At 45.6% G+C, this 27,643-nt stretch overlaps 1 protein-coding gene across 1 annotated transcript in view; it reads left to right on the top strand.

The window, feature by feature from the left end:
• LOC138370613 (proteoglycan 4-like) overlaps window positions 1-27,643 on the top strand; it is a 32,614-nt gene that overhangs the window by 1,376 nt on the left and 3,595 nt on the right. The window contains exons 2-5 of the mRNA XM_069335139.1: window positions 4,870-5,147; window positions 5,472-5,662; window positions 23,487-23,733; window positions 24,034-24,224. Coding sequence (XP_069191240.1) covers window positions 4,870-5,147; window positions 5,472-5,662; window positions 23,487-23,733; window positions 24,034-24,224 — 907 coding nt within the window. The remainder of the gene's footprint in view (window positions 1-4,869; window positions 5,148-5,471; window positions 5,663-23,486; window positions 23,734-24,033; window positions 24,225-27,643) is intronic.

Consider the following 27,643-nt stretch of genomic DNA (forward strand, 5'->3'; position numbering starts at 1 on the left):
ACAAGATAGGACCGAGTACAGAGCCCTGTGGGACTCCACTGGTGACTTCACGCCAATCCGAGGTCTCACCCCTCACCGTAACTCTCTGCTTCCTATTGCTTAGGTACTCCCTTATCCACCTTACCAGCTACACCTGCCCGTCTCTCCAGCTTATGTACCAGCCTCTTATGCGGTACTGTGTCAAAGGCTTTCCGATAATCCAAGACAATTCCGACAATATGTGTGTGTGTGTGTGTGTGTGTGTGTGTGTGTGTGTGTGTGTGTGTGTGTGTGTGTGTGTGTGTGTGTGTGTGTGTGTGTGTGTGTGTGTGTGTGTGTGTGTACTCACCTATTTGTGCTTGCAGGATCGAGCATTGACTCTTGGATCCCGCCTTTCCAGCTATCGGTTGTTTACAGCAATGACTCCTGTCCCATTTCCCTATCATACCTAGTTTTAAAAGTATGAATAGTATTTGCTTCCACAACCTGTTCCCCAAGTGCATTCCATTTTTCCACTACTCTCACGCTAAAAGAAAACTTCCTAACATCTCTGTGACTCATCTGAGTTTCCAGTTTCCACCCATGTCCCCTCGTTCTGTTATTATTACGTGTGAACATTTCATCTGTTTCCACTTTGTCAATTCCCCTGAGTATTTTATATGTCCCTATCATATCTCCTCTCTCCCTTCTTTTCTCTAGTGTCGTAAGGCTCAGTTCCTTCAGACGCTCTTCATATCCCATCCCTCGTAACTTTGGGACAAGCCTCGTCGCAAACCTCTGAACCTTCTCCAGTTTCTTTATGTGTTTCTTCAGGTGGGGGCTCCATGATGGCTCGCCATACTCTAAGACGGGTCTCACGTAGGCAGTGTAAAGCGCCCTAAAAGCCTCCTCATTTAAGTTTCTGAATGAAGTTCTAATTTTCGCCAGTGTAGAGTACGCTGCTGTTGTTATCCTATTTATATGTGCCTCGGGAGTTAGATTAGGTGTCACATCCACTCCCAGGTCTCTTTCTCGAATCGTTACAGGTAGGCTGTTCCCCTTCATTGTGTACTGTCCCTTTGGTCTCCTATCACCTGATCCCATTTCCATAACTTTACATTTACTGGTGTTAAACTCCAGTAGCCATTTCCCTGATCATCTCTGCAACTTGTTTAAGTCCTCGTGGAGGATCTTACAATCCTCGTCTGTCACAACTCTTCTCATTAATTTTGCGTCATCCGCAAACATTGACATGTATGATTCCACTCCTGTAAACATATTATTTACGTAAATTAGAAAGAGGATTGGTCCCAGCACCGATTCTTGAGGTACTTCACTTGTTACTGTTCGCCAATCCGACTTCTCGCCCCTTACCATTACCCTCTGGCTCCTTCCTGTTAGGTAGTTCTTCACCCATACTAGGGCCTTTCCGCTTACTCCTGCCTGCCTCTCAAGTTTGTATAGCAGTCTCATGTGTGGTACTGTATCAAAGGCCTTTTGGCAGTCAAGAAATATGCAGTCTGCCCAGCCTTCTCTGTCCTGCCTTATCCTTGTTACTTTATCATAGAATTCTAAAAGGTTTGTTAGGCATGATTTCCCTGTCCAGAACCCATATTGGTGCTTGTTTACAAACCCAATGCTCTCCAGGTGCTCAACAAGTCTTAGCCTAATTATTCTTTCAAGTATTTTGCAGGGGATGCTTGTCAGTGATACGGGTCTGTAGTTAAGTGCCTTCTCCCTATCACCTTTCTAGAAAATCGGTACGATATTTGCCTCCTTCCAGCAACTGGGCAATTCTCCCGACATAAGTGACTCATTAAAGATCATTGCCAGAGGCACGCTGAGAGCCTGCACTACCTCTTTACATACATTCTTGTACAGCCACTAGCACGCGTAGCGTTTCGGGCAAGTCCTTAATCCTATGATCCCTGGAATACGATCCCCTGCCGCGAAGAATCGTTTTTTCATCCAAGTACCCATTTTACTGTTGAGTTAAACAGAGGCTACAGTTAAGGGATTGCGCCCAGTAAATCCTCCCCGGCCAGGATACGAACCCATGACATAGCGCTCGCGGAACGCCAGGCGAGTGTCTTACCACTACACGACGGAGACCGGTGATACTTTGTCTGGTCCAACAGCTTTATTTGCATCCAGTGTTGTCAACGGTCCTTGCACCACTGCTTTTCCTTATTCTCGTATATAGACAAAGATATTCAAGATATATAATAAAGACAAAAATACAAGTCACAGTTTCATGACAACTTTTCCATATGACAAAAATCAGCATGAAAATTACCTCTTTTGAAGACATTGAAGAACTACAAGTAGATATTAATAAAGTTTTCTACTGGGCAGCAGAAAATAATATGATGTTTAACAGCCATAAATTCTAGGTACTCAAGTACGGTAAAAATGAGGACCTTAAACATAATACAGGGTACAAAACATAATCAAATCTGCCCATAGTAAGAAAACAGCATGTCAAGGATTTGGGAATAATGATGTCTGACGACATAACGTTTGGGGAGCATAACCAAGCAAATACTGCGTCGTCAGAAAATGATAGGATGGATTACGAGAACTTTCAAATCCAGGGATCCCATCACGATGGTTGTACTCTTCAAGTCACTTGTACTGTCTCGTCTTGTGTACTGCTCAGTACTCATTTTCCCCTTCAGAGCAGAAAATATTACCGAAATAGAGGGAATACAGAGTACATATACAGTATACATAGACACGATAAGCAGCTACACTACTGGGATCTTCTCAAAGCTGTCACAATGTGCTCTCTGGCAATGAGACGAGAGAAAAGGGAAGGGAACTAACAGGAGCAAGCCATTACGCCTTGTTAAGGGATCAAGATGAAGATTTGATATATGGGGGGGCTGTAGTGAACATGTGGGCTAAGGGCCGCCCCAAACAACAGCCTGTTGGACCAAGCTCTCACGAGTCAAGCCTGGCCTCGGGCCGGACTTGGGAAGTAGGAGAACTCCCAGTACCTCATCCAGGTACAATCCAGGTATAAATGACTAGCTGTAATGATGGATGATCAAAGAAAAGATTGTGTACCCCAGAATAATTTGTTTTTTAACAAATTACAATTTAATTTACTGTACTGGGCGCACTTTCCGATTTTGCAGAACCCCTCTACCCCTCGTCCCCGACCCACTCAAGGGTCCTTGTAAGCACCTTTAACCACCCTCACCTTGGAGGGTGGTGAAAATGGAGTATAAACAAGGAATATAAAATAATCTTTCCTGCCTCTATACTCTTGACAGACGCCGTCTGGTCGACTCTGCTGTGATACACAACCTACCCAACATGAACCTCAGTCCCGGCTGTGTTGCTGTTCACTCTTCCCTTTCACAGTTCTTAAATACTCTAACCTTTCTACCAAACGTGATCTGACATAAGCCTAATCCCGACCCTCTTTTTATGTTTCTTTTTTCTTACTCCTGGTGTTCTTACTTTCCCATTCTTAAACCCCCATCATTACCCCTTCTTACACCCCCATTATTACATCCATCCCATCCATACTTTTCTTCTTGTTCTTACCTTCCTTTAGGAATTTCCTCCTTCCTGATCCTCACCTCTCTCTTGCCTACTTAATGCCCCGTGCCTCACTAGTTCCCCTTACTGGAGCATGAACAGTAGGTGCTCAACATTGCAAACATAATTATGTCATAAAAGTGGCCATCAATAATGCAATTGAGAATAATTTACAAGATGTTATCATTCAAACCGACGCTAAATCTTCGCTCCAGACATTGTTATTTAGCCAGCACAGAGATAATATGAAACTCATCACAGAAATACTACATACAGGAAACGAAGCACACACAATCTAGGGCTGTCAATCACTACTGTCAACACCACGATCAATACTAGGCTCACTGTTCACACAAACCACACACACACATATACATATTCACACACACAACCATGGTAGCGATACTAGTGGTGGTCCAGGATCTTAACACCTTGTGTTCCCAATCATCACAAAGACTCCCTACATCCTGTGGTACCTACAACCCCTGCTACTTTTGTACCCTCTGGATACCCCAACTCTACAGTATGCTTCCTAAGCCATCTACGCGCGCTCTCTACTACCCCGGGCTCTCTAGTTACTGTATCTTAACACAGGGTCTAGCCACATCACTCGCACAAATCCCTGGAACATTCTAACTTGACTAGATTTCTTCTAACCTATCTAGATTTTTCTCATCTTGAATATCAATGTGACAAGTGGACTGTCAAACAGTGTTTTAACTATTCTTAACAATATAATTGAAAAAGGATCTCCAAAATGACTCTAATAATGAAATCCGGCTTGGGATTTGTTGTATTGGTTATCCTACACTTTATAATTATGAAGTTTGATAAAATGAATTATGGACGGGATTTAAAATAGCAGCTCCTTAAGGTGTAACAGGTCCGAAGGGAAACATAATTCCTGAGTGACCTGGTACTTGGCCGCCTACGAAGGATATCAGGAACCAAAACGCCGCCGCTGCCATCCGCTCCAGGATGGGTGGATGAGGCCAAAAGACTCTTGTCAGTGGTAACGCTGCGAACTGATGAAAATATGATGGACACTGACGAGTATGTCGACCTCATTAAGAATCATCTGATGCTCCTGGGGGTTAGACCCGACCCATAAAAAACTAGTTTTTGGTGCGTCGGGATAAATGTTTTAATGGTGGTTTACTTCATGTTGTCAGTTGGCCTTTATTACAAGCGGCGGGCATAGAAGGCAAGCCTTTGTCACGGCCGGACGCCCGTAATGGGAGCAAGTCTGAATGGAATTTGCGGCAATGGTCCATCAGACATAAAATAAAAAACGACTGTTAGTGAACAGATTGAAGTCCCCCTCACAAAACCAACGAAACCAACTGAAAAAACGAATTCAAGGGTCGCGCAAACTACCAAATCATCTACAAAGGTTACCACCAAAGGACCTACAAAGGTTACCGCCAAAGGACCTACAAATGTTACCACCAAAGGACCTGCAAAGGATACCACCAAAGGACCTACAAAGGTTACCACCAAAGGACCTACAAAGGTTACCACCAAAGAACCTAAAAAGATTAAAGCAGGTCACACCGAGGATGCAGGCGATCACGGCTGGACAAAAGTAGAAACGAAGCGACATAACAACGACGACGATGTAGATAAGACACCCAAAACGGGTTCGAATTCCGCAAATGAAGGCCGTTAGCATCCCGAAAGCTCCCGTAACACTCCGGGAAAGGAACGCAAAACCGGCATCCAGGAATGTGGTGACTCACGTTCCTGTCAGACTACGGAAGACACTCGCAAAATTACAAAGACTCACCATATCCCCCCCGATCTCCGGGGCGTAATAATTGGGCCAAACGGTAAAACATTGAAAGGAATCGAAAACACATTTTCGGTCAAAATAATAATACCGCCAAAATAACATTCTCACAGGGACATTGTGGTTGAAGGGTAGAGATCAAACGTAGACAAAGCTATTGTCAAAATTCACTCAGTAATCGAGGAACATAAACAACGGTTGATAAAACTGGAGGAAATAAAAGCCAAGAAGGAAGCAGCAGCAAAAGCCAGAATGGAAGAGGAGGCAAAGAATATTACAAGGACCGTAGAGGTGGAAGAACATAATAGAAAAATAGTGCTTGGCCCCAATGGTAATACCATCCACAACATTACTGAGAAACACAAAGTGAGAATCCACATCCCAGCAAAAGGTACAGAAGGCCCCATCACAGTCAGGGGTCTAGAAGGAAACGTAACTACAGCAACGGCACTCATCGAAAAACTTATCGCCGATCACGAGAAAGCAAGGAAGGCTAAAATGAATAAAATTAACAAAGGAATAAAAACTGCCCCACGGTGAAGGGTTGGCTAATTCGAGCCACCATTAGAGCCAGCGAAGGAAAGATTACGTGCCCACTAGTACATGTGAGGGGAGGGGGGGGGGGGGTTCGTGCCCACAAACACATAAAACAACAAAATAACATAAAATAAGCTTCAAGAATGTGTGTGTGTGTGTGTACTCACCTAATTGTGCTTGCGGGGGTTGAGCTCTTTGGTCCCGCCTCTCAACTGTCAATCAACAGGTGTACAGTTTTCTGAGCCTATTGGGCTCTATCATATCTACACTTCAAACTGTGTATGGAGTCAGCCTCCACCACATCACTGCCTAATGCATTCCATCCGTTAACTACTCAGACACTAAAAAAGTTCTTTCTAATATCTCTGTGGCTCATTTGGGCGCTCAGTTTCCACCTGTGTCCCCTAGTGCGTGTGCCCCTTGTGTTAAATAGCCTGTCTTTATCTACCCTATCAATTCCCTTGAGAATCTTGAATGTGGTGATCATGTCCCCCCTAACTCTTCTGTCTTCCAGCGAAGTGAGGTTTAATTCCCGTAGTCTCTCCTCGTAGCTCATACCTCTCAGCTCGGGTACTAATCTGGTGGCAAACCTTTGAACCTTTTCCAGTTTGGTCTTATCCTTGATTAGATATGGACTCCATGCTGGGGCTGAATACTTCAGGATTGGCCTAACATATGAGGTATACAAAGTTATGAATAATTCCTTACACAAGTTTCTGAATGTTGTTCTTATGTTGGCCAGCCTGCCATATGCCGCTGATGTTATCCTCTTGATATGGGCTGCAGGGGACAGGTCTGGCGCGATGTCAACACCCAAGTCTTTTTATCTCTCTGACTCATGAAGAATTTCATCTCCCAGATGATACCTAGTATCTGGCCTCCTGCTCCCTACACCTGTCTTCATTATATTACATTTGCTTGGGTTAAACTCTAACAACCATTTGTTCGACCATTCCTTCAGCTTGTCTAGGTCTTCTTGAAGCCTCAAGCAGTCCTCCTCTGTCTTAATCCTTCTCATAATTTTGGCATCGTCAGCAAACACTGAGAGAAATGAAGCTATACCCTCCGGGAGATCATTTACATATATCAGAAACAAGAGAGGACCGAGTACAGAGCCCTGTGGGACTCCACTGGTGACTTCACGCCAATCGGAGGTCTCACCCCTCACCGTAACTCTCTGCTTCCTATTGCTTAGGTACTCCCTTATCCACTGGAGCACCTTACCAGCTACACCTGCCTGTCTCTCCAGCTTATGTACCAGCCCCTTATGCGGTACTGTGTCAAAGGCTGTCCGACAATCCAAGAGAATTCCGACAATGTGTGTGTGTGTGTGAGTGTGTGTGTGTGTGTGTGTGTGTGTGTGTGTGTGTGTGTGTGTGTGTGTGTGTGTGTGTGTGTGTGTGTGTGTGTGTGTGTACTCACCTAGTTGTACTCACCTAGTTGTGCTTGCGGGGGTTGAGCTCTGGCTCTTTTGTCCCGCCTCTCAACCGTCAATCAACAGGTGTACAGGTTCCTGAGCCTATCGGGCTCTGTCATATCTACACTTGAAACTGTGTATGGAGTCAGCCTCCACCACATCACCCCCTAATGCATTCCATTTGTCAACCACTCTGACACTAAAAAAGTTTCTTCTAATATCTCTGTGGCTCATTTGGGCACTCAGTTTCCACCTGTGTCCCCTTGTGCGTGTTCCCCTTGTGTTAAATAGACTGTCTTTATCTACCCTATCAATCCCCTTCAGAATCTTGAATGTGGTGATCATGTCCCCCCTAACTCTTCTGTCTTCCAGCGAAGTGAGGTTTAATTCCCGTAGTCTCTCCTCGTAGCTCATAGCTCTCAGCTCGGGTACTAGTCTGGTGGCAAACCTTTGAACCTTTTCCAGTTTAGTCTTATCCTTGACTAGATATGGACTCCATGCTGGGGCTGCATACTCCAGGATTGGCCTGACATATGTGGTATACAAAGTTCTGAATGTTTCTTTACACAAATTTCTGAATGCCGTTCGTATGTTGGCCAGCCTGGCATATGCCGCTGATGTTATCCGCTTGATATGTGCTGCAGGAGACAGGTCTGGCGTGATATCAACCCCCAAGTCTTTTTCCTTCTCTGACTCCTGAAGAATTTCCTCTCCCAGATGATACCTTGTATCTGGCCTCCTGCTCCCTACACCTATCTTCATTACATTACATTTGGTTGGGTTAAACTCTAACAACCATTTGTTCGACCATTCCTTCAGCTTGTCTAGGTCTTCTTGAAGCCTCAAACAGTCCTCTTCTGTTTTAATCCTTCTCATAATTTTAGCATCGTCCGCAAACATTGAGAGAAATGAATCGATACCCTCCGGGAGATCATTTACATATATCAGAAACAAGATAGGACCGAGTACAGAGCCCTGTGGGACTCCACTGGTGACTTCACGCCAATCGGAGGTCTCACCCCTCACCGTAACTCTCTGCTTCCTATTGCTTAGATACTCCCTTATCCACTGGAGCACCTTACCAGCTACACCTGCCTGTCTCTCCAGCTTATGTACCAGCCTCTTATGCGGTACTGTGTCAAAGGCTTTCCGACAATCCAAGAAAATGCAGTCCGCCCAGCCCTCTCTTTCTTGCTTAATCTGTGTCACCTGATCGTAGAATTCTATCAAGCCTGTAAGGCAAGATTTACCCTCCCTGAACCCATGTTGGCGATTTGTCACGAAGTCCCTTCTCTCCAGATGTGTTACCAGGTTTTTTCTCACGATCTTCTCCATCACCTTGCATTGTATACAAGTCAAGGACACTGGCCTGTAGTTCAGTGCCTCTTGTCTGTCGCCCTTTTTGTATATTGGGACCACATTCGCCGTCTTCCATATTTCTGGTAGGTCTCCCGTCTCTAGTGACTTACTATACACTATGGAGAGTGGCAAGCAAAGTGCCTCTGCCCACTCTTTCAGTATCCATGGTGAAATCCCATCTAGACCAACAGCCTTTCTAACATCCAGATCCAGCAGGTGTCTCTTGACCTCCTCTCTCGTAATTTCGAACTCCTCCAAGGCCGCCTGGTTTATCTCCCTTTCTCCTAGCACAGTGACCTCACCCTGTTCTATTGTGAAGACCTCCTGGAACCTCTTGTTGAGTTCCTCACACACCTCTCTGTCATTCTCTGTATACCTGTCCTCGCCTGTTCTAAGTTTCAATACCTGTTCTTTCACTGTTGTTTTCCTTCTGATGTGACTGTGGAGTAGCTTTGGTTCGGTCTTGGCTTTGTTTGCTATATCATTTTCAAAATTTTTCTCTGCTTCTCTTCTCACCCTGACGTACTCATTCCTGGTTCTCTGGTATCTCTCTCTGCTTTCTGGTGTTCTGTTATTCCGGAAGTTCCTCCACGCCTTTTTGTTCAGTTTCTTCGCTTCCATACATGCCCTATTATACCATGGATTCTTCTGTTGCTTCTCGGATTTTTCCCTTTGGGCCGGGATGAACCTGTTTACTGCCTCCTGACACTTTTGGGTAACATAGTCCATCATACCCTGTACAGACTTGTCTCTGAGGTCTGTGTCCCAAGGTATTTCACTTAGGAAACTTCTCATCTGTTCATAATTCCCCTTTCGGTATGCCAGCCTTTTGATTCCTAGTTCTTTTTGGGGGGAGATAAGTCCTAGCTCTACCAGGTACTCAAAGTTCAATACACTGTGGTCACTCATTCCCAAGGGGGCTTCCATCTTAACTTCCCTTATATCCCATTCATTTAGGGTAAATATCAAATCAAGCATTGCTGGTTCATCTTCTCCTCTCATTCTTGTTGGTTCTTTGGTGTGCTGGCTTAGAAAGTTTCTTGTTGCCACGTCCAGCAGCTTAGCTCTCCATGTTTTTGGTCCTCCATGTGGGTCTCTGTTCTTCCAATCTATGTTCCCATGGTTGAAGTCTCCTATAATTAGTAGTCCAGATCCATTCCTGCTTGCAACAGAAGCTGCTCTTTCTATTATGTTAATGGTGGCCATGTTGTTTCTATCATATTCCTGTCTAGGTCTTCTGTCATTTGGTGGTGGATTATATATGACTGCGACTATAATTTTTTTCCCTCCATTTGTTACAGTACCTGCAATGTAGTCACTGAAACCTTCACAGCCCTGAATATCCATCTCCTCAAAATCCCAGCCTTTTCTTACCAGCAGAGCTACACCACCCCCACCTCTTCCTTCCCTCTCTTTCCTCATAACATAATAGTCCTGTAGGAACACTGCATTTGTTATCGTTTTCGTGATCTTTGTTTCTGTGAGGGCCATTATGTCTGGGTTTTCCTCTAGTACCAGTTCTCCAAGCTCATTTGCTTTATTTGTAATTCTATCTATGTTAGTGTACATCGCTTTGAGGCTCACTTTCTTCTGTCCCTTCTCAAATCGCCTCCTTGGTGAGTGTTCTGCTGGTGGGGGAGGCTGTTCCATGGGTGTGAGGACCTGTGAGGTGGATAACAGGGTCTCAGAGGATACTGGGATGAGGGGCGGGGAATCCAGTGAAGGGGGAGGGACAGGGAGGGTATGGGGTGAAAGGGGAGGGAGGACGGGAAGGAAAGGGGGGGAGGGAGGACTCGGGAGGAGGGGAGGGGTAGAAAGGTGGGGATTGGGTGTGGGGGGAGGGAGATTTGGCTGAACATTTGAGTGGGGGCAGGGAGGGTTTGTGGTAGGGGGGTTTTCTATGCAGAGGAGGGAGGCGGGGTTGTCCTCCCTTCTGGTGTTACTGGGTAGCTGGTTGTGGGTTCCCCCCTCGCCTCTGGGGGTGTTGTGTTGGGAGCTGTGACTTCCTGGTTTTTCCCTCTCGCCCTGCGCCTCTTCCATGCTTCTGCTGCCACGGCTCTCTCCTCCCTTGTCATGTCTCTCTGGAGGAATACATTTTTTAATTTTCCCACGTTTTTCAGGGAGCTCTTCCTTGATAGGATCTTCTCCTTTGCGTTCTCGTTTGCAAACACTATCTTTATCATTCGGTCTCGGTCTTTGTTGTACCAGCCTAGCCTGAAAACCTTCTCAATGCTATGCTCAGCCCCTTCCATGTCTAGTGACTTTAGTACTTCATTCACTGCTGCTTTGTCCTTGTCATTCCACTCTGTCCTATTAGAACCTTCCTGCTCTTTAATACCCAGTGTGTGTGTGTGTGTGTGCATGTGTGTGTGTTTATTATTATAGAGTGTGTGTTGGTGGTGTTGTCGTTGCTGATCCTTCCTTCTGGACAACCCAACCCACAACTCGGTGGAGTACTTATACTTCACTAGGAGATCACCCTTGGCACTTCTGGCTCTTGGAGAGGGGCTTAACGTCACACGTTTAGGGGATGCGGCTCCAACACTTAGCCTCGTTGTCACGTGCACACACCCACTCGAGCCGCTGTGACTCCCCACTCTCTCCTTAGGTGATATGATCTCAATCCCCTTTTGACTTATTAGTATTACCTTCTACACTGTCCACAGCAGTGGTTCTTGGTTCTTTCTCTCTCTCTCTCTTCTTCTGTACTATTTCATGGGAAGCCTCACTAGGACAAGGGCAAACACCAGCAAATTGGAATACATTTACTGGACAAAGCACATACACACATATAATAATAATGAATCCTATACTCTTTACAATTACAATCAGGTTGCACTCCAACACCATCAGAACTCTATCGTCAGCTTATCAAGTGGTATCCTATCTCCTGGTTCACCACCTGATACTATCAACCTCCTCAAATTGATCAAGTCTACATACACTGTTGCACCATCAGCAAGAGAATATATATATATATGTATCTATAAATGTGTACAAAGAAAATCAGCATTTGAATGCAATAACATATATCAGTATAAATGTTCATTGGTACACAACAATGATCAATCGATCACTCTATCAGTCCTAGAACACATACATCTGTAGGTAATCCACCCTACGATTGTAACTCTAAACTTCAGTATAAAACACTCCTTGACATAAGAATGCAAACAACCACTCACCTCTCACTGCGTCTTGCACGCTAATGACAACCAAACACTATCAACTCCCTACAAGTAATCCACCAGACCTTCCCTTCCACCTCTGGAAGTTCACTACCCTGATCTCTTCAGGTTCTTCTGGGCTTAACTACCAGGATCCTCTGCAGCTCCCCCAGGCTGCTACCATGAAGTTTCCTTGATCAACTACGGTGCTTCACCCTTCTGCTAGGTTCCTCCACAGCTCTCCTGGCTGCTACACCATGTAGTTTCCTCGAGCAACTATGGTGCTTCACCCTTCTGCTAGGTTCCTCCACAGCTCTACAGGCTGCTACACCATGTAGTTTCCTTGAGCAACTATGGTGCTTCACCACCTCTACAGAAGCACGTGACACTCCTCTTCACTGCTTCTCCTCACAGCTCGAGGTCCTCTCCTCCACTACCTTGAAGTCTCATCAAATACTTCCTCTGTGCTGACTTCGAAGTTCTCAGCAACTTCTTCTTCCCCAAAGACAAACCTGCAACCCATCGGCACTCCAATAAAAATGTTTCCCCTTTAACACATAAACAAAAAAAATCACACAATATGTTTGCCTCAAACCTCTATCTGTCCTCTACATACAGTGAGAGTGGACTCCCCCGTTGGCCGGGTCCATGCTCCACCTTGCCCGGTGGGCCTCCTCACTCAGGAAGGGTCCTCCACCGTCAGGAGCCGGGCTCCCTCAGTTGCCTGCCAGTGCTCAGAGGGGACGGACGTCGCTCTGTGTTCCTCCCTCTCCACTGTCTTATTTTAGGCTTTCTGCCTTATCAAAACATGTCTAACTTATAAATAAACATTGCTACTGTCGCTGGGCACACGACTAACTACAAGCAATCACTATGAACTGGCTTAAATTGTGCTTACCACAGATTGTCTAGTCGAGGGCGCTCCTCCCTCTGACGAAGCTTGGTCAGGGCACTGCCACGGCCCACGATAATGCCTCTGGGCGGTTTAATACTCTCCTCGTTGACCAGGAATTGAGACCACTAGTCCCCAGCGCGATTCCACAGCTGGTTCGTCTGCACACTTCTCTTCTCTTCGAGATATATCACTAGGGGTTCCCTTCTGACGGGAGCTCAAACGGAGCGCGGCTTTCCCCCTGCGATGTCTGGCCTCAAGTGAGATCAAAGCCCTCCAGAAACGAGCCTCACGCCTCCAGCAAAATGTCCACATCTCCTAGCCAGTCATTTATCTGTTTTCTTCTTCACTGCCCATAATCTTAAATTGTTCATCATATCCAACCAGCTATTTTACATATGTGTTATCACCTCTATATTTCTTAGACCTTCTGGTTAGGTCAGGCTTGATAGAATAATTCTCAAAGGGGAGACTCGTTTTTCGGCTACCTGGGATCATAACAGTATACACAAATAAATGTATAAAAGTCCCTAATAACTTTTTTATGATGATTAAAAACATTGGTCAGGGGCCGGCATTTAAACACTTTCTTACAAGGTATTCTTGAGAGTGGCTGTACCCAACATTGTCGCGTTGTTCAGCCAGAAGCGTCTGAACAATAGTTTGTGACAGACGATGCTTATATGTTAAGACATTGCACAAGATGAGTGGATGAAGATCCAGATGGCTTGATGAAGGGCCAGCTGGCTGGTTGAATGGCGAATGGAATGAAATGGAACTATCAGGGGGAAAGCGCCAAGCCATTACGACTACAGAGCACTTGGAAGGGGTCAGGATAAGGATTTGGGATGGGACGGGTTGAATAGGGGGAACTGATCAAAGTAATACATATCATACAAAGGTCCGTGTATACCAGATGTGGTATACACGGACTTGGCGAAGGCATTTTATGAATGTGACCGTGGAGTGATAGCACATGAACTAAGGTCAATAGGAATAACAAGTAAAGTAGGGCGATGGATTTTAAATTTTCTGTCAAATAGAACACAAAGAGTAACAGTCAATCGAATCAAATCGAGTCCAGCACAGTGAAAAGCTCTGTACCTCAGGGTACGGTCCTTGCACCACTGCTTTTCCTTATTCTCGTATATAGACAAAGATATTCAAGATATATAATAAAGACAAAAATACAAGTCACAGCTTCATGACAACTTTTCCATATGACACAAAAATCAGCATGAAAATTACCTCTTTTGAAGACATTGAAGAACTACAAGTAGATATTAATAAAGTTTTCTACTGGGCAGCAGAAAATAATATGATGTTTAACAGCCATAAATTCTAGGTACTCAAGTACGGTAAAAATGAGGACCTTAAACATAATACAGGGTACAAAACATAATCAAATCTGCCCATAGTAAGAAAACAGCATGTCAAGGATTTGGGAATAATGATGTCTGACGACCAAACGTTTGGGGAGCATAACCAAGCAAATATTGCGTCAAGTCAGACAATGATAGGATGGATTACGAGAATTTTCAAATCCAGGGATCCCATCACGATGGTTGTACTCTTCAAGTCAGTTGTGCTGTCCCGTCTTGTGTACTGCTCAGTACTCATTTTCCCCTTCAGAGCAGAAAATATTACCGAAATAGAGGGAATACAGAGTACATATACAGTATACATAGACACGATAAGCAGCTACACTACTGGGATCTTCTCAAAGCTGTCACAATGTGCTCTCTGGCAATGAGTCGAGAGAAAAGGGAAGGGAACTAACAGGAGCAAGCCATTACGCCTTGTTAAGGGATCAAGATGAAGATTTGATATATGGGGGGGGGCTGTAGTGAACATGTGGGCTAAGGGCCGCCCCAAGCAACAGCCTGTTGGACCAAGCTCTCACGAGTCAAGCCTGGCCTCAGGCCGGGCTTGGGAAGTAGGAGAACTCCCAGTACCTCATCCAGGTACAATCCAGGTATAAATGACTAGCTGTAATGATGGATGATCAAAGAAAAGATTGTGTACCCCCAGAATAATTTGTTTTTTAATAAATTACAATTTAATTTACTGTACTGGGCGCACTCTCCGATTTTGCAGAACCCCTCTACCCCTCGTCCCCGACCCACTCAAGGATCCTTGTAAGCACCTTTAACCACCCTCACCTTGGAGGGTGGTTAATGATTTCGGGACTCAACATCCACGCGGCCAACCAGGTCAACCAGGCTGTTGGACGCGGCTGCTCGCAGCCTGACGTATGAATCTCAGCCTGGTTGATCAGGTATCCTATGGAGGTGTTTATCCAGTTCCCTCTTGAACACTGTGAGGGGTCAGCCAGTTATGCCCCTTATGTGTAGTGGAAGCGTGTTGAACAGTCTCGGGCCTCTGATGTTGATAGTTCTCTCTCAGAGTACCTGTTGCACCTCTGCTCTTCAACGGGGGTATTCTGCACATCCTGCCATGCCTCCTGGTCTCACGTGATGTTATTTCTGGGTGCAGGTTTGGGACCAGCCCCTCTAATATTTTCCACGTGTAAATTATTATGTATCTCTCCCGCCTGCGCTCAAGGGAGTACAGATTTAGGCTCTTTAGTCGGTCCCAATAGTTTAGATGTTTTACTGCCTATGTCTATGAGAAATTTTGAGAACTGTAATACACCAAGAACTTCAACGCAAATTTGTAGATTCGAGACCTACCTTATCTGACCTTGTGGTTACCTTGTGATGGTTCCGTGGATCAACGTCTCCGCGGCCCGGTCTCTGACCAGGCCTCCTAGTCAAAGAACGGTATCTAAACTGGTAATTATACAAACCATGACTTCCCTAGTCCCACAAACACACAAACGCGCACACAGTGGGACCAAAGAGCCAAAGCGCAACCCCCGCAAGCACAACTAGGTGAGTACAACTAGGTGAATACACACACACACACACACACACACACACACACACACACACACACACACACACACACACACACACACACACACACACACACACACACACACACATACACACTCACACACACACACACAAACACATGTACTTTCCCAGTAAGGTAAGTACAAAGGTGTGCTTACAATCACCAATTAAATAACCACCACTCCACCCCCCCCCCCTACACAACCTACGATTCAACCACCACCTTCCCTCTCCCACAAACTGCGACGTCCCTTCAAAACTACACTACAACCGCCTTATATCAAGAGCGCCGTGTTCAAGGTCCTCCTCCACTCACCACCACGAGCACCACTACCACACAAGTGTCACACTGTGTGTATGTGTGTGTGTGTGTGTGTGTGTGTGTGTGTGTGTGTGTGTGTGTGTGTGTGTGTGTGTGTGTGTGTGTGTGTGTGTGTGTGTGTGTGTGTGTGTGTGTGTGTGTGTGTGTGTGTGTGTGTGTGTGTGTGTGTGTGTGTGTGTGTGTGTGTACTCACCTATATGTACTCACCTATATGTGCTTGCAGGATCGAGCATTGACTCTTGGATCCCGCCTTTCGAGCATCGGTTGTTTACAGCAATGACTCCTGTCCCATTTCCCTATCATACCTGGTTTTAAAATTATGAATAGTATTTGCTTCCACAACCTGTTCCTGAAGTGCATTCCATTTCCCCACTACTCTCACGCTAAAAGAAAACTTCCTAACATCTCTGTGACTCATCTGAGTTTCAAGCTTCCATCCATGTCCTCTCGTTCTGTTACTATTCCGTGTGAACATTTCGTCTATGTCCACTCTGTCAATTCCTCTGAGTATCTTATACGTTCCTATCATGTCCCCCCTCTCCCTTCTTCTTTCTAGTGTCGTAAGGCACAGTTCCCTCAGGCGCTCTTCATACCCCATCCCTCGTAGCTCTGGGACGAGTCTCGTTGCAAACCTCTGAACCTTTTCCAGTTTCATTATATGCTTCTTCAGATGGGGACTCCATGATGAGGCGGCATACTCTAAGACTGGCCTTACGTAGGCAGTGTAAAGCGCCCTAAATGCCTCCTTACTTAGGTTTCTGAATGATGTTCTAACTTTTGCCAGTGTAGAGTACGCTGCTGTCGTTATCCTATTAATATGTGCCTCAGGAGATAGATTAGGTGTTACGTCCACCCCCAGGTCTCTTTCACGCGTCGTTACAGGTAGGCTGTTCCCCTTCATTGTGTACTGTCCCTTTGGTCTCCTATCTCCTAGTCCCATTTCCATAACTTTACATTTGCTCGTGTTGAATTCTAGTAGCCATTTCTCTGACCATCTCTGCAATCTGTTCAGGTCCTCTTGGAGGATCCTGCAATCCTCATCTGTCACAACTCTTCTCATCAACTTTGCATCATCCGCAAACATCGACATGTAGGACTCTACGCCTGTAAACATGTCGTTAACATATACAAGAAATAGAATTGGTCCCAGCACCGATCCTTGTGGTACTCCACTTGTTACTGTTCGCCAGTCCGACTTCTCGCCCCTTACCGTAACTCTTTGGCTCCTTCCTGTTAGGTAGTTCCTTATCCATTCTAGGACCTTTCCCCCCACCCCCGCCTGCCTCTCGAGCTTGAACAGCAGTCTCATGTGCGGTACTGTATCAAAGGCTTTTTGGCAGTCCAGAAATATGCAGTCTGCCCAACCATCTCTGTCCTGTCTTATCCTCGTTATTTTATCATAGAATTCCAGAAGGTTTGTTAGGCACGATTTCCCTGTCCAGAACCCATGTTGATGTTTGTTCACAAACCTAATGTTCTCCAGGTGTGCAACCAGTCGTAGCCTAATTATTCTTTCCAGTATTTTACAGGGGATGCTTGTCAGTGATACAGGTCTGTAGTTAAGTGCCTCCTCCCTATCTCCTTTCTTGAAGATCGGCACGACATTTGCCTTCTTCCAGCAACTGGGCAATTCTCCTGACATAAGTGACTCATTAAAGATCATTGCCAGAGGCACGCTGAGGGCCTGTGCTGCTTCTTTTAGTATCCACGGTGATACTTTGTCTGGTCCAACTGCTTTAGTTGCATCTAGAGTTGTCAACTGTTTCATTACCTCCTCTGCTGTCACCTCTATATCTGATAGTCTTTCATCTAGGGTAACCCCTTCCAACAATGGGAGCTGCTCAGGCTCGGTAGTTAACACTCCATGGAAACTGGCATTCAGTGCCTCGCAGATTTCCTTGTCACTTTCAGTATATGCCCCCTCTGTCTTCCTTAGTCTTGTCACTTGGTCGTTCACCGACATTTTTCTTCTTATATGACTGTGTAGTAACTTAGGTTGTTTTTTCGCTTTGATTGCAATATCGTTCTCATAGTCCCTTTCCGATGTTCGTCTTATGTTAATGTAATCGTTCCTAGCTCTGTTGTATCTGCTTCTGTTGTCCTCTGTTCTTTGTCTTCTGTACTTCCTCCACTCCCGCCTGCTGGCCATTTTTGCTTCCTGACACTGTCTATTAAACCATGGGTTATTATATTCCTTCTTATTTTTTCCCTTTACCGTTGATATAAATCTCTCTTCGGCCTCCTGGCATTTCTGTATGACTAGGTCCATCATATCTTGGACTGTTTTTCCTCTAATTTCTTCCTCCCACTGCACTTCACCCAGATAGTCCCTTATCCTCATATAGTCCCCTTTCCTGTAGTCAGCTCTCCTTTCCCAGATCTCTTGTCCCATGGTCATAATTTTGAATTCCATCATGTAGTCAAAGACTAGGACACAATGGTCACTGGCCCCTAGAGGTATTTCATGCTCTAAATTCTCGATATCTTCTACGTTCTGGGTGAAAATCAGGTCTAATAGGCTCGGTGCATCTCCTCCTCTTTCCCTTGTGTCTTCCTTCACATGTTGTGTCAGGAAATTCCTGTCTATAACATCTACTAATTTTGCTCCCCACGTTTCGTCCCCTCCATGGGGATTCCTTGATTCCCAATTTATCTCTCCATGATTTAGGTCCCCCATGATCAGCAGCTTCGCTCTCATTCTGTGGGCTAGTGTTGCTGCCTTCTGCAGTTCATCTATACATGCTTTGTTGTTGTCATCATACTCCTGCCTGGGTCTTCTACTGTTTGGTGGGGGATTGTAGATTACCATGATCACAATCTTCCTCCCATCTACTGTCAGAGTTCCATGTATGAAGCTTGTGCTCTCATTGGTAACTCGATTTCCCAGGTCTTCAAACTTCCATTTCCGCTTTATTAGGAGTGCTACTCCCCCTCCCTGTCTCTGTGTCCTCTCTTTTCGTATCACCTGGTACCCTTCAGGAAAGATTGCATCTGAGATCATGTCATTAATTTTAGTTTCCACAATTGCAACTATGTCAGGATCTGCTTCACTCACTCTTTCTTTTATCTCTTCTGCTTTATTAGATACCCCATCAGCATTGGTGTACCAAACCTTGAGATTCTTCATGGAAACTCTTGTACCAGAGTTCTCCCTTTCTCTGGGGGTCTGGGGGGATCTGGGGGATGTATGGGGGGTGACTGGGGGCAGAGGGGATCTGGGGGATCTGGGGGGTGTCTGGGGGATGACTGGGGGCGGGGAGGGTCCGGGGGATGTCCGGGGGGATCCAGGGGGTGTCTGGGGGGGTCCGGGGGGTGTATGGGGGGTGAAAGAGTTCAGGAGGGGTGCTTGGGGGGCTACTGGGGGCTGGGCTTCTAGGAAGGTAGGTAGGAGGGTCTGGGGTAGGGCCTGGGTAGGTAGGTCTGGAGTAGGAAGGGCATACTGGGTCTGAAGATTAGGGAGGGCATAGAGGGGTTGGGAGATGGCGTAAGGTTGGGAGACAGATAGAGGTTGAGAGGTTGGGAGGGGGATGGTTAGAGGGGGTGGGGGGGACCTCCCACCTCCCTCGCAAGGGTGGGGGGTCACATGGAAGGAGAGGGGATGAGGAGGGGTGAGGGCAGGGTAGGCTTTGGGTGTTGAGGGGATGAGGTCTGGGTGGGTTCTTGGGGTTGAGGGGATGAGGTCTGGATGGGATTTGGGGGTTGAGGAGATGAGAGCTGGGTGGGTTTTGGGGGTTGAGGGGACGAGGGCTGGACGGGTTTTGGGGGTTGAGGTGATGAGGGGGTCCTTGGAATGTGGGATGAATTTGACTCCAGTGGGGTCAGAGGGGTCAAGGGATGTGCTGGGGAGATAAGCAGGGGCGGCTGATTTGGGAAAGGGGTGACCTGAGAAGCACGTGTGAGCTGGTTAGCATGGGGTGGATTAGCACTGGGGTGTGTAGCTGCGCTCAAATGGGAAGAGTCGTATTGTTGTTTGCTTGCTCTGTGGGCAATCTGTTCCTCCTTCGTCATGAATTTGTCAATAAATACGTTGTAGTAATTTTCGCTACCTCTGAGTAGGTGTTTGTGATGCAGTATGTAATCCACTGCCTCTTCGTTAGTGAACTGTACCAGGACAGGTCGTTTCCTGTTACAGTTGTATGGTCCAATGCGTCGGTGGACTTGCACCTCATTCCCTGCCATCTGGGCTCTCATGTCTCTCAAGATCCCCTGTAGTTCCAAATCCTCAATCTCCATCCTTTCCTGCCTCGATGGTGCCCTGGCTTCAAGTAATCCATGGATTATGATTGTCCTCTTTCTCAGTTCAGGGTCATGCTGGTGGCCCTCTCCCTGGCTGACCCCCACCCCTCCTACACCCGCTACTCCACCTACTACTACTACTTCCCCTTCCCCTGCCAAGCTTCCCTTATTCCTGCCAAATTCATTAGTAAGCCTAGATATTTCTCCTTGCCATTCTACCCTGCTCTTCCTGATTTCCTCTTGAATATAATCCATAAACTCTTGTTTGAGTCTTTGAACCTCGCCCTGTATCTTATTAAAGACTTCACTTTTAATCCCCTGGATTAGATCACCTATCCAAACATCCCTCTTCTCTACAAATTTCCCAATCATCTTCTCCACAAACCTATCTTCTTCCTCAATCATAATACTGCTGGACCTAGACGCCCTTCCTGACCTAGTCATTGCTATAATGCAACCTTACCCACAGGGGTTCCAAGTATCTTACCGTCCTGCTAACACAATAGGTGAGTGAATCTCCAAGCGTCGTCCCCGTGGTGGTAGGAGGGTTGCTGCCGGGGTGAGGTCACGCGGTCAGAGGTCGGTGAGGTCTGCTCCACACTACACACTGCCACAATACTACAACTATTTTGAATTACGCTATTTAAACTGTTTTTCTTCACTACTTTATGGCTCTGGCCAAAACTCAAGGTTTTTTCAAGGTTTGTGTGTGTGTGTGTGTGTGTGTGTGTGTGTGTGTGTGTGTGTGTGTGTGTGTGTGTGTGTGTGTGTGTGTGTGTGTGTGTGTGTGTGTGTGTGTGTTTGTGTGTGTGTGTGTACATGGGCGTGAGGCACGTACACCAGCCTCTGTCATCACCTAGGTGCCTTGCTGGCTCCAGTCTCAATTCTTAAGTCTGATTTTCCCCTATTAGTGATATTAAACTTCTAAAATATAAATTTGGATAAAATAAAATATATACTCGAGAGAGGCAAACTTGAGAGGCAGGCGAGAGTAAGCGGAAAGGTCCTAGCATGGGTAAGGAACTACCTAACAGAAAGAAGCCAGAGAGTAATGGTAAGGGGCCAGAAGTCGGACTGGCGAACAGTAACAAGTGGAGTACCTTAAGAAACGGTGTTGGGACCAATTCTATTTCTAATATACGTTAATGACATGTTTACAGGAGTATAATCCTATATGTCTATGTTCGTAGATGACGCAAAATTAACGAGAAGAGTTGTGACAGATGAGGATTGAAGGATCCTCCAAGAGGATTTGAACAAGTTGCAGAGATGGTCAGAGAAATGGCTACTGGAGTTCAACACGAGCAAATGTAAAGTTATGGAAATGGTATTAGGTGATAGGAGACCAAAGGGACAGGTCACAATGAAGGGGAACAGCCTACCTGTGACGATTCGAGAAAGAGACCTGGGAGTGGATGTGACACCTAATCTAACTCCTGGGCACATATAAATAGGATAACGACAGAAGCGTACTCTATACTGGCAAAAATTAGAACATCATTCAGAAACCTAAGTGAGGAGGCATTTAGAGCGCTTTACACTGCCTACGTGAGACCAGTCTTAGAGTATGCAGCCCCATCATGGAGCCCCCACCTGAAGAAACATTCGGTGAAAATGGAGTATAAACAAGGAATATAAAATAATCTTTCCTGCCTCTATACTCTTGACAGACGCCGTCTGGTCGACTCTGCTGTGATACACAACCTACCCAACATGAACCTCAGTCCCGGCTGTGTTGCTGTTCACTCTTCCCTTTCACAGTATTTAAATGCTCTAACCTTTCTACCAAACGTGATCTGACATAAGCCTCCCCCCCCTTTTTATCTTTCTTATTTCTTACTTCTCCTGTTCTTACGTTCCCATTCTTAAACCCCCATCATTACCCCTTCTTACACCCCATTATTACACCCATCCCATCCATACCCTTCTTCTTGTTCCTACCTTCCTTTAGGAATTTCCTCCTTTCTGATCCTCACCTTTCACTTGCCTACTTAATGTCCCGTGCCTCACTAGTTCCCCTTACTGGAGCATGAACAGTAGGTGCTCAACATTGCAAACATAATTATATGTCATAAAAGTGGCCATCAATTATGCAAATGAGAATAATTTACAAGATGTTATCATTCAAACCGACTCTAAATCTTCGCTCCAGACATTGTTATTTAGCCAGCACAGAGATAATATGAAACTCATCACAGAAATGCTACATACAGGAAACGAAGCACACAATCTAGGGCTGTCAATCACTACTGTTAACACCACGATCAAAACACCACGATCAATACTAGGCTCACTGGTCACACAAACCACACACACACATATACATATTCACACACACAATCATGGTAGCGATACTGGTGGTGGTCCAGGATCTTAACACCTTGTGTTCCCAATCATCACAAAGACTCCCTACATCCTGTGGTACCTACAACCCCTGCTACTTTTGTACCCTCTAGATACCCCAGCTCTACATTATGCTTCCTAAGCCATCTACGCGCGCTCTCTACTACCCCGGGCTCTCTAGTTACTGAATCTTAACACAGGGTCTAGCCACATCACTCGCACAAATCCCTGGAACATTCTAACTTGACTAGATTTCTTCTAACCTAACTAGATTTTTCTCATCTTGAATATCAATGTGACAAGTGGACTGTCAAACAGTGTTTTAACTATTCTTAACAATATCATTGAAAAAGGATCTCCAAAATGACTCTAATAATGAAATCCGCTTTGGGATTTGTTGTATTGGTTATCCTACACTTTATAATTATGAAGTTCAATAAAATGAATTATGGACGGGATTTAAAATAGCAGCTCCTTAAGGTGTAACAGGTCCGAAGGGAAACATAATTCCTGAGTGACCTGGTACTTGGCCGCCTACGAAGGATATCAGGAACCGAAACGCCGCCGCTGCCATCCGCTCCAGGATGGGTGGATGAGGCCAAAAGACTCTTGTCAGTGGTAACGCTGCGAACTGATGAAAATATGATGGACACTGACGAGTATGTCGACCTCATTAAGAATCATCTGATGCTCCTGGGGGTTAGACCCGACCCATAAAAAACTAGTTTTTGGTGCGTCGGGATAAATGTTTTAATGGTGGTTTACTTCATGTTGTCAGTTGGCCTTTATTACAAGCGGCGGGCATAGAAGGCAAGCCTTTGTCACGGCCGGACGCCCGTAATGGGAGCAAGTCTGAATGGAATTTGCGGCAATGGTCCACCAGACATAAAATAAAAAACGACTGTTAGTGAACAGATTGAAGTCCCCCTCACAAAACCAACGAAACCAACTGAAAAAACGAATTCAAGGGTCGCGCAAACCACCAAAACATCTACAAAGGTTACCACCAAAGGACCTACAAAGGTTACCACCAAAGGACCTACAAAAGTTACCACCAAAAGACCTACAAAGGTTACCACCAAAGGACCTACAAAGGTTACCACCAAAGAACCTAAAAAGATTCAAGCAGCTCACACCGAGGATGCAGGCGATCACGGCTGGACAAAAGTAGAAACAAAGCGACATAAGAACGACGACGATGTAGATAAGACACCCAAAACGGGTTCGAATCCCGCAAATGAAGGCCGTTAGCATCCCGAAAGCTCCCGTAACACTCCGGGAAAGGAACGCAAAACCGGCATCCAGGAATGTGGCGACTCACGTTCCTGTCAGACTACGGAAGACACTCGCAAAATTACAAAGACTCACCATATCCACCCCGATCTCCGGGGCGTAATAATAGGGCCTAAAGGCTAAACTCTGAAAGAAATCGAAAACACATTTTCGGTCAAAATAATAATACCGCCAAAATAACATTCTCACAGGGACATTGTGGTTGAAGGGTAGAGATCAAACGTAGACAAAGCTATTGTCAAAATTCACTCAGTAATCGAGGAACATAAACAACGGTTGATAAAACTGGAGGAAATAAAAGCCAAGAAGGAAGCAGCAGCAAAATCCAGAATGGAAGAGGAGGCAAAGAATATTACAAGGACCGTAGAGGTGGAAGAACATAATAGAAAAATAGTGCTTGGCCCCAATGGTAATACCATCCACAACATTACTGAGAAACACAAAGTGAGAATCCACATCCCAGCAAAAGGTACAGAAGGCCCCATCACAGTCAGGGGTCTAGAAGGAAACGTAACTACAGCAACGGCACTCATAGAAAAACTTATCGCCGATCACGAGAAAGCAAGGAAGGCTAAAATGAATAAAATTAACAAAGGAATAAAAACTGCCCCACGGTGAAGGGTTGGCTAATTAGAGCCACCATTAGAGCCAGCGAAGGAAAGATTACGTGCCCACTAGTACATCTGAAGGGAGGGGGGGGGGCGACGTGCCCACAAACACATAAAACAACAAAATAACATAAAACAAGCTTCAAGAATGTGTGTGTGTGTGTGTACTCACCTAATTGTGCTTGCGGGGGTTGAGCTCTTTGGTCCCCGCCTCTCAACTGTCAATCAACAGGTGTACAGGTTTCTGAGCCTATTGGGCTCTATCATATCTACACTTGAAACTGTGTATGGAGTCAGCCTCCACCACATCACTTCCTAATGCATTCCATTTGTCAACCACTCTGACAGTAAAAAAGTTCTTTCTAATATCTCTGTAGCTCATTTGGGCGCTCAGTTTCCACCTGTCCCCCCCTAGTGTGTCTGCCCGTTGTGTTAAATAGCCTGTCTGTATCTACCCTATCAATCCCCTTGAGAATCTTGAATGTGGTGAACATGTCCCCCTAATTCTTCTGTCTTCCAGTGAAGTGAGGTTTAATTCCCGTAGCCTCTCCTCGTAGCTCATACCTCTCAGCTCGGGTACTAATCTGGTGGCAAACCTTCGAACCTTTTCCAGTTTGGTCTTATGCTTGACTCGATATGGACTCCATGCTGGGGCTGCATACTCCAGGATTGGCCTGACATATGTGGTATGCAAAGTTCTGAATGATTCCTTACACAAGTTTCTGAATGCCGTTCTTATATTGGCCAGCCTGGCATATGCCGCTGATGTTATCCTCTTGATATGGGCTGCAGGGGACAGGTCTGGCACGATGTCAACACCCAAGTCTTTTTCTCTCTCTGACTCCTGAAGAATTTCATCTCCCAGATGATACCTAGTATCTGGCCTCCTGCTCCCTACACCTATCTTCATTATATTACATTTGCTTGGGTTAAACTCTAACAACCATTTGTTCGACCATTCCTTCAGCTTGTCTAGGTCTTCTTGAAGCCTCAAGCAGTCTTCCTCTGTCTTAATCCTTCTCATAATTTTGGCATCGTCAGCAAACACTGAGAGAAATGAATCTATACCCTCCGGGAGATCATTTACATATATCAGAAACAAGATAGGACCGAGTACAGAGCCCTGTGGGACTCCACTGGTGACTTCACGCCAATCCGAGGTCTCACCCCTCACCGTAACTCTCTGCTTCCTATTGCTTAGGTACTCCCTTATCCACCTTACCAGCTACACCTGCCCGTCTCTCCAGCTTATGTACCAGCCTCTTATGCGGTACTGTGTCAAAGGCTTTCCGATAATCCAAGACAATTCCGACAATATGTGTGTGTGTGTGTGTGTGTGTGTGTGTGTGTGTGTGTGTGTACTCACCTATTTGTGCTTGCAGGATCGAGCATTGACTCTTGGATCCCGCCTTTCCAGCTATCGGTTGTTTACAGCAATGACTCCTGTCCCATTTCCCTATCATACCTAGTTTTAAAAGTATGAATAGTATTTGCTTCCACAACCTGTTCCCCAAGTGCATTCCATTTTTCCACTACTCTCACGCTAAAAGAAAACTTCCTAACATCTCTGTGACTCATCTGAGTTTCCAGTTTCCACCCATGTCCCCTCGTTCTGTTATTATTACGTGTGAACATTTCATCTGTTTCCACTTTGTCAATTCCCCTGAGTATTTTATATGTCCCTATCATATCTCCTCTCTCCCTTCTTTTCTCTAGTGTCGTAAGGCTCAGTTCCTTCAGACGCTCTTCATATCCCATCCCTCGTAACTCTGGGACAAGCCTCGTCGCAAACCTCTGAACCTTCTCCAGTTTCTTTATGTGTTTCTTCAGGTGGGGGCTCCATGATGGCTCGCCATACTCTAAGACGGGTCTCACGTAGGCAGTGTAAAGCGCCCTAAAAGCCTCCTCATTTAAGTTTCTGAATGAAGTTCTAATTTTCGCCAGTGTAGAGTACGCTGCTGTTGTTATCCTATTTATATGTGCCTCGGGAGTTAGATTAGGTGTCACATCCACTCCCAGGTCTCTTTCTCGAATCGTTACAGGTAGGCTGTTCCCCTTCATTGTGTACTGTCCCTTTGGTCTCCTATCACCTGATCCCATTTCCATAACTTTACATTTACTGGTGTTAAACTCCAGTAGCCATTTCCCTGATCATCTCTGCAACTTGTTTAAGTCCTCGTGGAGGATCTTACAATCCTCGTCTGTCACAACTCTTCTCATTAATTTTGCGTCATCCGCAAACATTGACATGTATGATTCCACTCCTGTAAACATATTATTTACGTAAATTAGAAAGAGGATTGGTCCCAGCACCGATTCTTGAGGTACTTCACTTGTTACTGTTCGCCAATCCGACTTCTCGCCCCTTACCATTACCCTCTGGCTCCTTCCTGTTAGGTAGTTCTTCACCCATACTAGGGCCTTTCCGCTTACTCCTGCCTGCCTCTCAAGTTTGTATAGCAGTCTCATGTGTGGTACTGTATCAAAGGCCTTTTGGCAGTCAAGAAATATGCAGTCTGCCCAGCCTTCTCTGTCCTGCCTTATCCTTGTTACTTTATCATAGAATTCTAAAAGGTTTGTTAGGCATGATTTCCCTGTCCAGAACCCATATTGGTGCTTGTTTACAAACCCAATGCTCTCCAGGTGCTCAACAAGTCTTAGCCTAATTATTCTTTCAAGTATTTTGCAGGGGATGCTTGTCAGTGATACGGGTCTGTAGTTAAGTGCCTTCTCCCTATCACCTTTCTTGAAAATCGGTACGATATTTGCCTCCTTCCAGCAACTGGGCAATTCTCCCGACATAAGTGACTCATTAAAGATCATTGCCAGAGGCACGCTGAGAGCCTGCACTACCTCTTTACATACATTCTTGTACAGCCACTAGCACGCGTAGCGTTTCGGGCAAGTCCTTAATCCTATGATCCCTGGAATACGATCCCCTGCCGCGAAGAATCGTTTTTTCATCCAAGTACCCATTTTACTGTTGAGTTAAACAGAGGCTACAGTTAAGGGATTGCGCCCAGTAAATCCTCCCCGGCCAGGATACGAACCCATGACATAGCGCTCGCGGAACGCCAGGCGAGTGTCTTACCACTACACGACGGAGACCGGTGATACTTTGTCTGGTCCAACAGCTTTATTTGCATCCAGTGTTGTCAACGGTCCTTGCACCACTGCTTTTCCTTATTCTCGTATATAGACAAAGATATTCAAGATATATAATAAAGACAAAAATACAAGTCACAGTTTCATGAC

This window comes from Procambarus clarkii, chromosome 4 (genome assembly GCF_040958095.1).
Source record: "Procambarus clarkii isolate CNS0578487 chromosome 4, FALCON_Pclarkii_2.0, whole genome shotgun sequence".
NCBI classification, from domain to species: Eukaryota; Metazoa; Arthropoda; class Malacostraca; order Decapoda; family Cambaridae; genus Procambarus; species Procambarus clarkii.